Source organism: Phodopus roborovskii, unplaced genomic scaffold (genome assembly GCF_943737965.1).
Source record: "Phodopus roborovskii unplaced genomic scaffold, PHOROB, whole genome shotgun sequence".
NCBI lineage: Eukaryota > Metazoa > Chordata > Mammalia > Rodentia > Cricetidae > Phodopus > Phodopus roborovskii.
Genome location: NW_026126469.1, coordinates 20,891,979 through 20,907,007, shown reverse-complemented (window position 1 = coordinate 20,907,007; position 15,029 = coordinate 20,891,979). Strand labels below are relative to the sequence as shown.

At 42.6% G+C, this 15,029-nt stretch overlaps 1 protein-coding gene across 2 annotated transcripts in view; it reads left to right on the top strand.

The window, feature by feature from the left end:
- The window catches only part of Dtx3l (deltex E3 ubiquitin ligase 3L), a 795,722-nt gene that overhangs the window by 876 nt on the left and 779,817 nt on the right, over positions 1 to 15,029 (top strand). The window contains exons 2-5 of one of the 2 annotated variants that reach the window (XR_007834951.1): positions 1,155 to 1,438; positions 2,850 to 4,403; positions 5,082 to 5,299; positions 7,173 to 7,608. Coding sequence is in view for 1 of the 2 variants with exons in the window: in XM_051191403.1 (XP_051047360.1) it covers positions 1,155 to 1,438; positions 2,850 to 4,403; positions 5,082 to 5,299; positions 7,173 to 7,242 (2,126 nt within the window). In the remaining variant the exon portion in view is untranslated. Of the gene's footprint in view, positions 1 to 1,154; positions 1,439 to 2,849; positions 4,404 to 5,081; positions 5,300 to 7,172; positions 10,283 to 15,029 lie in introns of those variants that run through there. The other variant, XM_051191403.1, reaches the window with a different exon arrangement.

Sequence of the window (15,029 nt, the reverse complement as noted above, 5' to 3'; positions counted from 1 at the left end):
ATGCCTAGAAACTTGGCTTCTAATAACCAAATGATGTTCTGCAGTAAAATTTAAGCTGTCTACTTTTGAGTTCTGAATAACATCCTCTCATTAACAACCTGCTATTCCAGAATGCCAGAAACAACTGTTCAGGTCCTCTGTTCTTATTGTAACACAAAACTTTTCCGGGATAGACACAACACACATGTCCACTTGCCCCAGATAGCGATCCCACCACCAAGTTATGGTGAACCATGAGTTTTATTGAGGGTACTTACAGGAATATGGGTGAGAGGTCACTTACAGGAGCAGAAATGACTCAAAGACAGCTGCATAGCCAAAGCCCAGACCAGCATTGGTGGCAGCTCACAAAGCTGGGAACCTGGAGCGCACTGCACAGCCTGCAGGCAGCTCCACAGGTGGGACAGTGCCCTTTCCCAGGTGCCTCAGTTGGTCTAAACCTCTTCCAGGTAGCTCAGCAGGTTTCTACTTCTTTCAGGCAACTTGACTTGTGCAAGTGTCTCCCCTGCAGTGGGGCTTTCCTGAGTCTTCCTTATATCTCTATTCTGCCTGTCTCAGAAGGACTTTGAGCTGTCTTCATTGATCACTCAGGCAGGGAGGAACCTAGTGAATCTGGTCAGTTTCAGGAACTTCCTGAAGCTCTTTTAAGTTGTTTGCCTTCTTTCTTTAGGAGCTTCCCTGCAGGATGGAATGTTTCAATCTTGAGGAAATTTACACACCGATCTCACATCCTAGGGTTCATCCAACTAAACAATGCAATATTGCATGTGTTTCCATAGTGTTTACATTGTGTGAGAGATTAAAGTCATCTAGAGATTCTTAAAAGTATATGGAAGGCCGGGTGTGGTTGCACACACCATTAATCCCTGCATTTTGGAGGAAGAGACAAGCAGATGTCTGAGAGTTCAAAGCCAGCATGATTTATATAGGGAGTTCCAGGACAGCCAGAACTACATAGTGAGACCCTATCTCAGAAACAAGCAAACTAAAAGCACATGGGAGAATATGGGTGGCTTTTGTGAAAGCCTGTAAGGGACATCTGTGGATTTTAGTGTCCTCAGAAGTTCCTAGAATCAACCCAGAGAGGACACTGGGGTCATCTGTAAAGTCTCTCATGTCTGTGTGAATGTGTGTGTTTAATGTCTCCCCTGAAGCTAAGGAGAGAGTACTGAAAAAGAGAGAACACCAGATGTTGATTGATGACAAACCTGTGACCATTTTCCTGGAAACCACTAAAAAGCCAGTGGAGGCCCTGAGACCCAGACCTCCATCTTTGACCCAGTCGCCAGCTGAGACTGCAAGCTCCAGACCTCCATCTTTGACCCAGTCGCCAGCTGAGACTGCAAGCTCCAGACCTCCATCTTTGACGCAGTCTCTGGATGATGCTCTGTCTGATGAAGAGCCTGTTTCTAACTCTGTTGACTCTATTGTCCAAAAGGTGAGTGTTGACAGAGGAGCCAGCACCATTGCTACGACCACCTCTGTGGTCACCACTTCTGTCTTTTTTTGGTTAAACAGCCTTGTGCTGGGGACTAGCTATGAGCTAGATGCTGGTCTAGGCACTGGGCTACAGATGTGAATAAACAGGGACAAGATTCCTGCCCTCGTGCAACCTGTATAGGGCTATAGAGGCGGGAAGACCATAAGCAAGTAAATGAATGGAGGATAAGTACTCCAAAGATAGAGACAAGCTAGGAGAATAAAAATGGAGTATTGCTTCAGAGAGAACAGGGTGGAGACATGCAAGGGGAGAAGGACTTTAACTTCATCTGATGTTTTTGAGCCTGATCGTGAGGGCTCTGAATTGCATTTATTTGTTATTTATTTATTTTAGGTATATGAGTGCTCTATCTGCGTGTAGGACTTTATGATAGAAAAGGGCATTATATCCCACTATAGATGATTGGGGGAACTGTACTCAGGACCTCTGGAAGAGCAGCCAGTGCTTTTAACCACTGAAGCATCTCTTCAGCCTCTAGGTTGCATTTGTAAAGGATCACTCTGGCTGCTGGCTTGAAGCACAGGCATAGGAAGAGGCCAGGCTGCAAGGTCAGAGGCTGCAGTGGGCCAGGTGGATGATGACAATGACCTAGATTCTAGACAGTCTTGATAGAGGAGTGACAAAGAGGCTGAATTTTGGAACCATCTTGAAGCTCTATCATAGAGAAAGAATCTCTCATGTGGATTAAAGATCATCTGCAAAAACTTCGAGTAGGACAAATCATTAGATAATGTGCTTCTATGCTACATTCAATATGCCTGTAGCCTTTTTTTTTTTTTTAAATCCAAATCTGTTGCTTGTATTACATCACTGAACTTATAAAATACAAGACTCAAAAGGACTTAACAACTTTGCAGGAGTTAAGTGTTTCCTGCTTTGGGGTTTTCTTAAATTAAGAAAGTAAGTAAGAAAAAAAAAGCCTATTGACTGGGGTGGGGGTGAGAATCCTTCTTGGATTTAGAGCCACCTTCGAAGCCCACAAACTCTTTCTTGAGAACTACAGCAACTTCCCAGAGAGCACTGATGCCTTCTCCACCCTTAGTCGTCAGGTCAAACAGTTAATGGTAACTCTAGACACAGATCTCTTAGCCAGAGTTTTAGAAAATGTTCGTGCCCAGGCTTCATTGCAAAGCAGTTATATGAGCCCCTGCCATGAGCCCTGGCCTTGGCTTTGTTTGTTTAATTCGCCTTTAAACTCCCTCAAGGTGAGTCTAATGTGCAAACGGGGCTGAGAAGCCTAGCTTGTAGCAAACTGCTCCTCTTGGTGGATATAAAGGAGTCAGCCCCTGCTAAGAAAAAAGAAAAAAAGATAGAGATCTTATTGTACCTGTGCCTTATAAACTTTCAGGTCTTTCTTGCTGTGACCGCTGAGCTGAACTGTGAACTGCTTTCTAAAGAGCAGAGGGCACACATAGCCACCATCTGCCCTAGCATCAAAAGCGTGGAGGGTAAAGACGGAATTGCAAAGGTGTGTGGCAACTTCAAAGATATTGAGACGATACATCACTTCTTGAGTGTGCAGCTTTTGGAAAGTGAGCTGAAACAGAAGTACCCTCCACAAAAATACCCCCCTTCCAGTGTGGAGAGAGAGCCTCCCAACCAGGAAGACTTCGGCAGGAACTTTTCCTCCTCGGAGCCAAAAGTCAGACAAGAAGATGTTTTTGAGAACTGTTTTGAAGTTTCTGTGCTTTTTCTTGAATATTTCCGACATGCTTATCCTGGCAGAATGCAGTCCATAGAGAAAGAATTTGGTGTCAACGTTCAAGTCCGAGACAGTGCTCCCAATATGGTCTCTGTAGACTTCACCACCAGCCAATCCGGCAACATAGAAGCAGCCTGTGACTCTTTTGTCAAAGACTTTCAGAAATGCACCCAAGCTCTGAAGCAAGATTGTGTCTCTTTAGAGGACCCTCAGACAGCAAAGGAACTCAGGGTGGAGTTGAACCGCTGCTTTCCAAAACTCCTGATAAAGGGACAAGGAAGAATGCTAACTCTCCTAGGCTCTCAAGCTGACATTTCAGCTGCCAAAGTAAAAGTCTCCCAAACTTCTGTCAAGATGCCTGTGAAAATAATGATCTCTGGTTACAAGACAGGGATTGAGGTTGACTCCACATACTTCAATCTTCTAAAACCTGAGTTGCTCCAGGAAATCTTGGAGATAGAGAGAAAGTATAACACTTCTGGGAAAGTCCAGGAGAAGAGCCAGAAAACCTGCATTCTATTTGATCCCCAGGATAAGGAGGTTGACCTATCTATGCACTCCTATGCAAGTTTCACTGATGCCTTTCAACATGCCACATGCCAACTAAGGACAGAAGTCCTGTCACTGAAACATTTGGGCAAGGGGAAAACTCACTTACACAAGACCAAGTTTGTCGATGACTTTAAAAAAAGGCACCCAAATGTACAGTGTGAGATATCTCTAGAGTCAATTACTTTGATTGGTTTGCCGATTCAGCTTGCACGGGCAAAGCATTATGTCTTAAAAAGAATGGAACTGTCCCCATCATCTGGAGAGAAATTAAATATGGATGAAGAAACACCCATGGATATCGATGGAAATGACTCAAATGCAGCTTTACGTCCTCTCAGAGGCTCTGCTGATAGCTCTGAAGCCTTGAAGGTGAACGAGAACGAAGACTACTGTGTCATCTGCATGGATACCATTAGCAACAAGCATGTACTCTCTAAGTGCAAGCATGAATTCTGCAACTCTTGTATCACCAAAGCCATGTTACTGAAGCCTGTCTGTCCTGTGTGTCAGACTTCCTATGGTGTCCAGATAGGGAACCAGCCAGATGGAGGAATCATGACTTCTGACACTTTAAGCCAGTCACTTCCGGGTTATGAAAACTGTGGCACAATTGTGATTAACTATGAAATAAAAAGTGGGATCCAAACAGTAAGTGTGCCTGAGGAATATGAGTTTCTTCTTTCTTTCTTTTTTTTTTTTTTTTTTTTTTTGTTATTGTTGTTTTGCTTTGTTTTCGAGATACGTTTCTCTGTATTGTTTTGGAATCTGTCCTGGAACTAGCTCTGTAGATCAGGCTTGCCTCAAAATCACAGAGATCCACCTGCCTCTGCCTCTGCCTCTGCCTCCTGAGTGCTGGCATTAAAGGCATGCACCACCACCCAGCTGTGAGTTTCTTTTTGCTATGCTAGAATTACCAGAGCCCAAGAGACCATCCTGTAGCCTTTTAGATGATGATTTTCCTAGGAAACCATTCTGTGATTGCTGGCAGGGACATAATAGAGGCAAAGGACATATTGTTTACTTAGAACTTGCATGCCTTTGAACGTATTTTGGCAGTGCTAGGGAATGAACACAACACCTGCACTTGCCAAGCAAGCACTCTGAGCTGAGCTACACTGCTCACCTTTCAAGTCTTTTTAAAGGGAGAGATCATATGTTAGGGTGGGAGGAGTTGGGTAGGTAGTATTGTAATGTGAAGAGGAGAACTATGAATTATTCAGACTATGAGCAAAGCAGTCTTATTTTGTTTTTTATTTTTGGCTTTCAACAGGCTTCACCGACAATGAACACAACTTTATTTTCTATATAACTCTTTTCTTCTTACAGAATGAGCACCCAAACCCAGGAAAGCCCTACCATGGAACATATCGAAGGGCATACTTGCCTAATAATGATGAGGGAAAAGAGGTCTTGGATCTGCTCCAAAAAGCCTTTCAAAAGAGGCTGATTTTCACAGTAGGGAACTCTAGATCAACAGGAGCCTCAAATGTCATTACATGGAATGACATCCATCACAAAACATCCCCATTTGGAGGACCAGAAAAGTAAGAGCCTTTTGAAATGTAATAGTTGCTAAGCAAAGAATTGAGTTCTTATATACTACCTTTTGAGCCTATGGGTATTAAAAGACAATCTCCTGAATCACAGTCACCAAGGGAAGACAAGGCAGAAACTCAGTCCAGCAGGAACCTGGAGGCAGAGACTGATGCAGAGGCCATGGAGGGATGCTGCTTACTGGCTTGCTTCCCATAGCTTGCTCAGCCTGCTTTCTGATAGCCACCCAGGACCACCAGCCCAGGGGTGGCCCCCCTTACAATGGTCTGGGCCCTTCCTACATCAATCACTAATTAAGAAAATGCCTTCCAGACTTGCCAATAGCCCAATGTTATGGAGGCAATTTCTCTGTGTAACACTGGCTATCTTGGAACTCACTCTGTAGACCAGGCCAGCCTGGCTCTGTGCTAAGATTAAAGTTGTATGCAACCACCATTCCAGGAGGCAGTTTCTCAATTGAGGTTCCCTCCTCTCTGATGACTCCAACTTGTGTCACATTGACATAGAACTAGCCAACACACACAGCAAATACTAATCCAATTTCAAAGACAAAAAATTTGTTCAAGCCAGGCAGTGGTGGCACATGCATTTAATCCCAGAATTTGGGAGGCAGAGGCAGGTAGGTCTCTGAGTTTGAGGTCAACCTGGTCTACAGGGAATACCAAGACAGCAAGAGATATTCAGAGGAACACTGTCTTGAAGGAAAAAAAAATGATCCCCTCAGTCTTCTACTCTGCCATTCATAAGGCAAAATTTGGGTATTAAATTTTGCATCAAAGCCGGGTGGTGGTGGTGCATGCCCTTACTCCCAGTATTCAGGAGGCAGAGTCAGGTGGGTCTCTGAGTTCAAAGCCAGCCTGATCTACAGAGAGAGTTGCTGGACAACCAGGGATAAATAATGAAACCTTATCTCAACAACAACAAAATTGTATCAAAAGAAGGGGGTTTCAAAATCCAAGATGAATGGTACCCAGTTTGATTTAAGTTAGGGTTTCCTGTTGATTTGAAAGCTAGATATTAAGAAAGTTATTTGTTTTGACTTCTTTTTTTCCTAGATTTATTTGTTTTTATGTGCATTAATGTTTTGCCTGTGTTTATGTCTGTATGAGTGTGTTAGATCCTCTGAGTTACAGACAGGTGTGAGCTGCCATGTGGATGTTGGAATTGAACCTGGTCTTATGGAAGAGCAGCCAATGCTCTTAACTGCTGAGCCATCTCTCCAGCCCTGCTTTGATTTCTTTTAAGGTCATCTGACTCTCCCTTACCCCTGTCTTCCCATCAATTCACAAAGATGCTGAACTCACATAGCTGATACATGGTAGAAAAAAAGTCTTATGTCATCCAGGAAATCTGAAATCTAATTGTACCTTATAAAACTCAAAATTCCTCTACTCATGGCATCCAAAAGAAATATATCCTGAGACCTTTTCAAATTTCCCTATTTGAAAATGCTATTATCATATGATTACTTTCTCTGTAGAAACAGTCATTTATAACATTACGTGCATTGGTACTTAGAATAAGCTAAGAATTTAAGCAATCTGGCTGGAAAACAGATACTGGTCAGTCAGCTGGGCACTTAAGTGACTAGATACCAGTCACTATCTGGATTGCCTGAGGATACTGAAACCCAGAATACTAGATGCTCAAATGTAAATTGTACAGTTTTTGTTGTTGTTGTTGTTGTTGTTTTGAGACAGGGTCTCACTGGTGGCCCAGGCTGGCCTCAGACTCACAGAGTTTTGACTGCTGTTGCCATCTGAGTGCTGGAATTAAAGGCCTGTGACACCATACCCAGCTATTGTACAGATCCTTAAGAATTATTTGGGAGGAAGCTAATGGGATTATTTTTTCCTCATGCAGTTTTGGCTACCCTGATCCTGATTACCTGAAACGTGTCAAGGAGGAGCTGAAAGCAAAAGGAATTGAGTAAGGAAAGTGCTGGGAAGATGTCTATCCACTTTCAAAAGAAGTGTGTTGGGAGGCCATATTTGTACAGGCCTAAATCTTTTTGTAGAAAAACTGTAGCATTTTTCATGTTAAATAGATGTAGTTTCTATAAAAGCAGAAGTCTGTTTGCTAGTCATTTCTAGAGCATCATTACTCTTTCATGGAAGACAAAATATAAAGGGCATGAGCTGAGGAGATCACCCATAAAGTGTGAAGACATGAGCTCAGATCTGCAGCAGCCATGTAATAGTTGCTGTGATGGCATATGTGTGTAATCATAGCACTGGTGAGTGGAGACAGGAGGATTCCTGAAGCCTACTGGCTAGTTAGTCTAGCCAATACTAAAACCGTGAGCTCCGGGTTTACTGAGAGACCTTGTCCAAGAAATCAGATGGATGAGGCATGGTGGTGCATACCTTTAATGAGAGTACTTGGGAGGCAGAAGTAGGCAATCTCTATGAGTTCCAAGACAGCCTGATCTACATAGCCCAAATTCCACCATAGTCATATTGAGACTCTGTCTCAAAACAAATATTAGGTGGACAGAAATAAAGACATATAACATCACCCTCTGGACCTCTATATGCACCTGTACACATGTGTGCGCGCGCCCACACAAACACACAGACACAGAGAGAGAAGTTTTAGAAAAGAAAAAGACAAAGGATTTCAGATTTTGCTGAGGAAATCTGATCTCATTCTTGGGGTGCTGACTGGCATGAAATCATCTTCTGTACCTTTCACTTGAACTACTGGCAACTAACTGAACCTCTCCTGTTGTTTGTTTTGCTTGAGACAAGGTCTCACTGTGTAGCTCTTGAACTCCTCTTTGTGTACCAGCTTGATCTTGAATTTAGATTTGCCTTCATCAGCCTCCTGTGTGCTGGGGTTAAAGACATGTGCTGTGTTCCTGCTTTTGTTTGTTTGTTTGTATGGGGTTTTGTGTTGCTGCTCTTTGTTTTTGGTTGGTTTGGTTGGTTTGGTTTTGGTGTTGGAACTTGAACCCAAGTCCATTAAGTTCTTTGATCCTGTTCCATGGCCATCCCTCTAGTAGTACATTAGTTGTTTGGTTTTTAATCTCTGCCTGGAGAGATTAAAGTAAAACCTTTGTGTAAATGGGAAAGTGAAACCCTTGTGTAAATGGGAACTTTAAAAATAGGATTGACTGGGAAAAAAACCACATTTCCCTCCCTACCAACAGCAAGAAATATGTCCAGGAAGTCAGGCAACTTTTGATAGTAAGTAGAACAAGAAGAGTGTTATTTTTCAGGACACAGAACATAATAGACAGTGCTTAATGTGTGTTTATTGCCTGACTCAGATTGCTAGTATCTCAACAGAGGGATGAGCATATAAAAAGATATGCTCCTCAAATCTTTGGCCAAAGTGGGACTAGAGACTTTGGTATTCATTTCGAAAACAGGTTCCTACCCAACACATATTGGTTAGACTCTGGCCAGGCCTTTCTTGTGGGCTCTTGGAACCTGCCCTGCCATGGAAGTACAACATGTTTTTCACATTTTACCCCCACACATTATGTTATGCTTTTTTAATATGTTCTATTTCAATTTTTAATAGATAAATTACCTGGCCTTAGTTTATCATTTTCAAGTAATTGATACCTGAGATGTAGTAAGGTGTTTTTTTGGGGGGGTTGTTTGTTTGTTTAATCTCTCTTATAGTCTTTCTAATCCTTTCCCTGGACATGAATACAGAAGAATTAAACTGGCATGTCATAGTTCACAGTAAGCAGTTCTCCACGACAGAAGAAAATCCCAGTAGACAGTGGTCTGTGTTCCAGCTACTCTCCAAAATGGTAGATGACATGTCTTGGATTTTTTCTTAAGACACACATGCACAACATAAGAACATTTTGGCCAGATAGTAGTAGCAAGCATTTATTGAGTAATTACCTTGCATGTACTTTACGTTGATGTGATTGACACAATTAGTAGCTCTAGTCTTTGCACAAAATAACTGATATCCAGGGAATATTAGTCAATCACAAAAGGTTACATAATTAGTAAGCAGAAGTACTAACTTTTACTTCAGTTCTGGGTTTTGTTTTTTCAAGACAGGGTCTCATGTAGCCCAGATTGGGCTTTTCCTAGGTAGCCAAGGCTGTTCTTGAACTCTGACTCTCCTGCCTCACCTCCTACCCAAGTTCTTGCATATGTCCTAGGCTGATCTCTGTTGTTGTTTTCTTTTCTCTCTCTCTCTCCCTTTTACTCCTTGAGGGGCCTGCCGTCTCCCAAATAATCACACATGGAGACTTATTCTTACTTATGAATACCCAGCCTTAGCTTGACTTTCTAGCCAGCTTTTCTTAATTGAAATTATCCCATCTACCTTTTGCCTCTGGGCTTTTACCTTTCACTGTTTCTGTATATGTTTTCTTTACTTCTTATTCCTTTAAGGCCATGGGCTGGGTGGCTGGCTCTTACCTTCTCCTGTCCTCTTTTTCTCAGTCCTTGATCTCTCTTCCCAGATTTTTCCTATTTATTCTCTCTGCCTGCCAGCCCCACCTATCCCTCCTCCTGCCTCGCTATGGGTCATTCAGCTCTTTATTAGACCAATCAGGTGTTTTAGGCAGGCAAAGTAACACAGCTTCACAGAGTTAAATAAATGCAACATAAAAGAACGCTCCACAGCATAAGTGAATGCAACACATGCTAAGCTAATATTCCATGGCAGATCTCTCAGGGTCTGCCGGCCTCAGCCTCCTGAGTGCAAGGATGCACCAGTATGCCTCACTCCTACATCCAGCTTAGACCTTTACTGTCAATGATTCAACAAGTTTTTATCATTAAGACTAACTGATCATTTTCTATCTTCTAATTTAGTAGTTAAATTTACTTCAAAGAAGCAAAAAAGGAAAAATGGTTTCTGTTAAGTTTGGATCTTGTATTTCATAACATGTGCATATGCAAATTCCATATGGTGTAAATGCTTAACGGCATTTGGGTTCCTGCTTTGCAAGGTGTTGTTATCTGCCTTAAATAAAGTTAGGCCCTTATTTACAACAGACTGTGTGGTTTCCCTCATTTCTCATTACTTTCTCCTTAGGTTGGAATTATGAGTATTTCCTATGACACACATAGTATATAGTGGCGTGTGGGTATTTGGGTTGATTGTGTAGCTCAACCATCATAGTACAACTCTTTTTCTGTGGACTTCTCCCCAAAAATAAAAAAATCATATTTGTTAGTATTTTTCCTGCCTAGTTAATATAGGTTGCTATAGAGACAAAGGTAGACCACAGGGACAGAGACATGGGTCAGAGGGTAAAGGTGCTTGGGACAAGCTTAACAATCTGAGTTTGATGCCTGGAGCCCACATAGTGGAAGGAGACAAGCTACTTTTCAAGTTGTCCTCTGACTGTTACATGTGTGCCATCACACACACACACACACACACACACATTCACACACTCATCACACACACACACACACCAACAAATAAAGAACTTTTACTTTTGTTTTATCTTAATGTGTATGAATGTTTTGCTCACATGCATGTGTGTTCTGTGTATATGCAGTGTCTTCAGAGACCAGAAGAGGGCGTCTGAACCTCCTGGAGTTAGAGACAGTTGGAAGTTATCATGTAAGCTGGGGATGGAACCCAGGCCCTCTGCAACAGCAACAAGTGCCCCTTTAGCCACCAAGCCATCTCTACAGCCCAGTAATTTTTTTCTTTTTAAGTAGGCTACAGGTTTCCTCTTTTCCAATTGTAGAACGCATAGTTGGTGTCCTGCCAAACCTATTGCCCTGTCCTTGCTTACTGAGCACTAGCAGCAGATAGGGGCGATCTCCTCTCCAAAGGTAAAAACGCTAAAAAACCAAAAATAACATCAAGATGGAAGTTAGGAGGAAAATCAAAATACTATTTAACTTTTTTTTTTCTGTGGACTTCCCTTTTGGTTGCCCTGAGACAGGGTTTCTCTAAAACTTTCTTATTCTTATCTCACTGGTTTGGAGCTGTTCCCACTTTGATCTCTATAAGGGAGTAAGGGAGTTTATTTAGCATTGTTATTATTAGTGGTAGTAAGCATTGTTATTATTATTATTAGTAGTAGTAGTAGTTAGCATTATTATTACTACTAGTATTAGTATTTAGCATTAGTCCTCTCTGGTCCTCATGCCACCCTCTGACATGCAGTATTTGATTTGTCTTTCTGAGTTCAACTTATTTTGATGAACACGATGATCTCCAGGTCCCTGCACACCGACATCCACTGTAGCACAGGTCACCAAAGCCAACCTAGGTGCCCATCGCTGGGTGAATGGATAAAGAAAATGGGCTTCTCGAGGTCAGAGAGGTAGCTCAGCAGTTAAGAGTACCTGGTGCTCTTGTAAAGGACCATTTGATTTTTAGTGCCTACATGGTGATTCAGATATGTCAGTGAGTCCAGTTCCAGGAGATCTGACACGCTCTTCTTTGTAGACCAAGGCTGGACTTGAACTCAGACATCTGCCTGCCTCTGCCTCCTGAATCCTGGGAATTAAAGGCCCTGATACCTTCTTCTGATCTCCATGGGCACCAGGCACACACATGGTGAACATACATACATGGCAGGTAATACTTATAAAAATAATCAAAAAATATTAAAAATGGGCTTCATATACACTACATTTTGAGAGAACACCACTGATCTAATCTCTTTTTTGAGGTGGTCTTTGGTAGCCTCCTGATGCCCTAAGCAGTGCTTTGTAAGCTTGATCATAGGTTAAAGTCAACTGGATATAGGGCTAGATTGATGCTCTGTGGCTAAGAGCTTGGTGGCTCACAATCACCTGTAACTCCAACACCAGGGAATCTGCTACCCTCTTCTGGTCTCTAGGACACCCTTACAATATGTCACCTGCATATGAAAGACCCGCGGAGGGCATGGACCCTCACGCCCCTACTCAGGAAAGGCGCCCCCCCCCCCAAATCACTCACGAGAAGCGGTCTTGATGCAAAAGCATGAGGTCTTTTATATTCCAGTGCACTGGGGTCCACAGCCATACTCCACGAGGGGTAAAGGACTGGGAACCCTTGGTACAGGGTTCAGACAGCTTTTATAGGGTTACAACAAAGCCCGCGCATCACAAACCAATTATCTCATAGCATCCAGTGTGGACCAATCAATTTGAACTATCCAAGCCTGCTCTTTGCCCAGGAAGTCTGCTTTCGCTAGGGCTTTTGGGTAGTGTGGCACAGCTCATTTCCTGTTCTCATTCACTCACAGGTGTTGTCAGTAACTAATACTAGTAGTAATAATAATGCTAACTACTACTACTAATAATAATAATAACAATGCTTACTACCACTAATAATAACAATGCTAAATAAGCTCCCTTACTCCCTTATAGAGATCAAAGTGGGAACAGTCAAGAATGACCTTTTTCCTACTCACTGCTAGGGGGCAGAGTCTAGGGAAAATTAAGCTAAATTTTTCCATCCTTCCATTCCCCACTTTTTCTCTTGTTAATAGTTCTAATCTTAGAACTGAGAGGACTAAAAGGCAATAATTTGGACCCCATTCATTCGCTCCCTAACAAAAGTAGCAGTGAGCAACAAATAAAAATGAGCAGCTGTAAGAGGCTGTTTCTGGGTCCCATAACCTTTGAGTGGCATGGGGTGGGTCCAGGGGAAGAGGACATATTCTGGAACAGCTACAAAGTGGGCCCCTTTCATCAAGTCCCAAAGTTGCTGTGTGGTGACATCTAACGTAGACTGAATCTCCTCCAACTTGGAAGTGATGTGGAACTTTCAGATCTCTTTCAGCCGAGTAACCTTCCTGGAGCTGCTTCCATGTTCGCTGTCTCACCCATTTGAACACCTTAAGCCTAGCAAACAAAGGCTTGGAAAACAGCACATTAGCACCATGTACAGAGGCAATTTTTATCAGTGGAGGGCCCCCTCCCATAGAGCCAATTATAGGGGGTCAGCCCAAACAGTCCAGGGGTGTTTCTAACCCTGAAAAGCACAAAGGTTAGGAGAGCTATTCAATCATTAATGCCAGTCTCTGTGGTCAATTTAGTGAGGGTCTCTTTTGTTCTGTTTACCTGCCCTGAGCTTTTTGGTCTGTATGCACAATGTAACTTTCAATTAACCCCCACCTTCTTGGCCAGTCCCTGACTTACCTGGGCAACAGTAGTTTCTTAGTCACCATGGTTGAGGTCTCCTTCTTGGTAGGGTAAGTCTCTACCCATCCTGAAAAAAGTCTATAAAAACTAATTGGCAGGCTTTACCTCCATGAAGTCCATTTCCCAGTGAGTGCCTGGATGGCTTCCCCTCAGTCTCTTCCCAGGAGGCATTCTTGCAGGGTTAGCATTAACCAGCTGACAAGGCACACAATGTTTTACTATTGAGCCACCCATCCTCAATAGTCTCAGAACATGACAAGGGGATGCTCTAACCAGTCTCTGCAGATGTTTAGCCCCTAGGTGGGTTGGACATACTCTAACCCTTCTGAGTAGGGTAAAGCTTCTTTCTATCTGAGGTATAGCAAGTCCCCTTTGTTTACAGATAGCCCCTGTGCACATGTACAGTTATAAAAGCCACTGCTGCTCCCAGGAGACAAGATTTAGAATTCCTGGCAGTTTGTTTTTGTGATAAGCTAGAAACATCTTTAATGTTTTCTCTTAGTTTTCCATAGGTTCATAGAGAAAACATGGACAGCTTCAACAAGGAAGAACCTGACTGACTTGTCAGTCATTGAAGACTTCACTGTCTGGGACATTCTGGGTCAAAAAAACTAACGAAGTCTCTTCTGATGATGTTGTGGACTTCAAAGACAGTCTAAAGAAACAGCTAAGGTGATTTAAAGCTATTTTTCTTCAAGGCTCGAGAGATATCTTAGTGGATAGGAATACTTGTTCTTGCAGAAGACAGGGATTCAATTCCCAACAGCCACATAGGCTAGGTCATCTCTTCTGGTATCCATGGGCACCAGACGTGCATGAATGATGTGAACACACATGTGTACAGGCACTCACACATACACATAAAATAAAGTAAGGGTTTTTTTAAAAAAAAAAAAGCTTTTCCTCATTGGACGGGGCAATACACATCTTTGACTCCAGCCCTAGGGAGCCAGAGGTAGGAGGATGTCTGTGAGTTCCAGCCAGCCTAGTCTACATAGGGTCTTTTTTCTTATGTCGCTCAGAGACAGTTAGCATTATAACACTGATGCAAAAGCAGAGGGTATTCGTTAGAGATCTTTCTGGCCAATGAAATTAAATGTGTCTTTAATATGGTCTCATATCCTTCTTATGTGGGTATTTATTTTTGCCTTAACTTACATTTTATTTTACTTATGTGTATATGCGTGTACAGGGGCATGTGCATGTGTAAAGGTCAGAGGATAACTTACACGACTTGGTTTTTCTTCTACCATGCAGGTCCCAGGGACTGAATCCAAGTCATTAGGCTTGGAAGCAGGTGCTTTGTCAAAGGTCATCAGTTGAGCCATCTCAGCGGTCCAGACCTTTGTTATTTTTAGATGGGTTTCATGCTGGTGCTTGAACTTGGCTGTGTAACTGAGGGTTGCAGACAAGCAGCACCAGGCCTGGTTTATCTAGGCTGAAACTGTACTCAGGGTTTCATGAATTCTAGCATAGCACTCTACCTGCTGAGCAGCAGCTAGCTCAGCTTCCTGGGTTTTGTTGTTTATTAATTTCAAATGTTATATTATTTTTATGTATATATTAGTTGTGTTTGGGACAGGGAGACACCAGGGGCCAGACAGACAGATAGAGATGGAAGAAGCAGGAAAGCCAGACA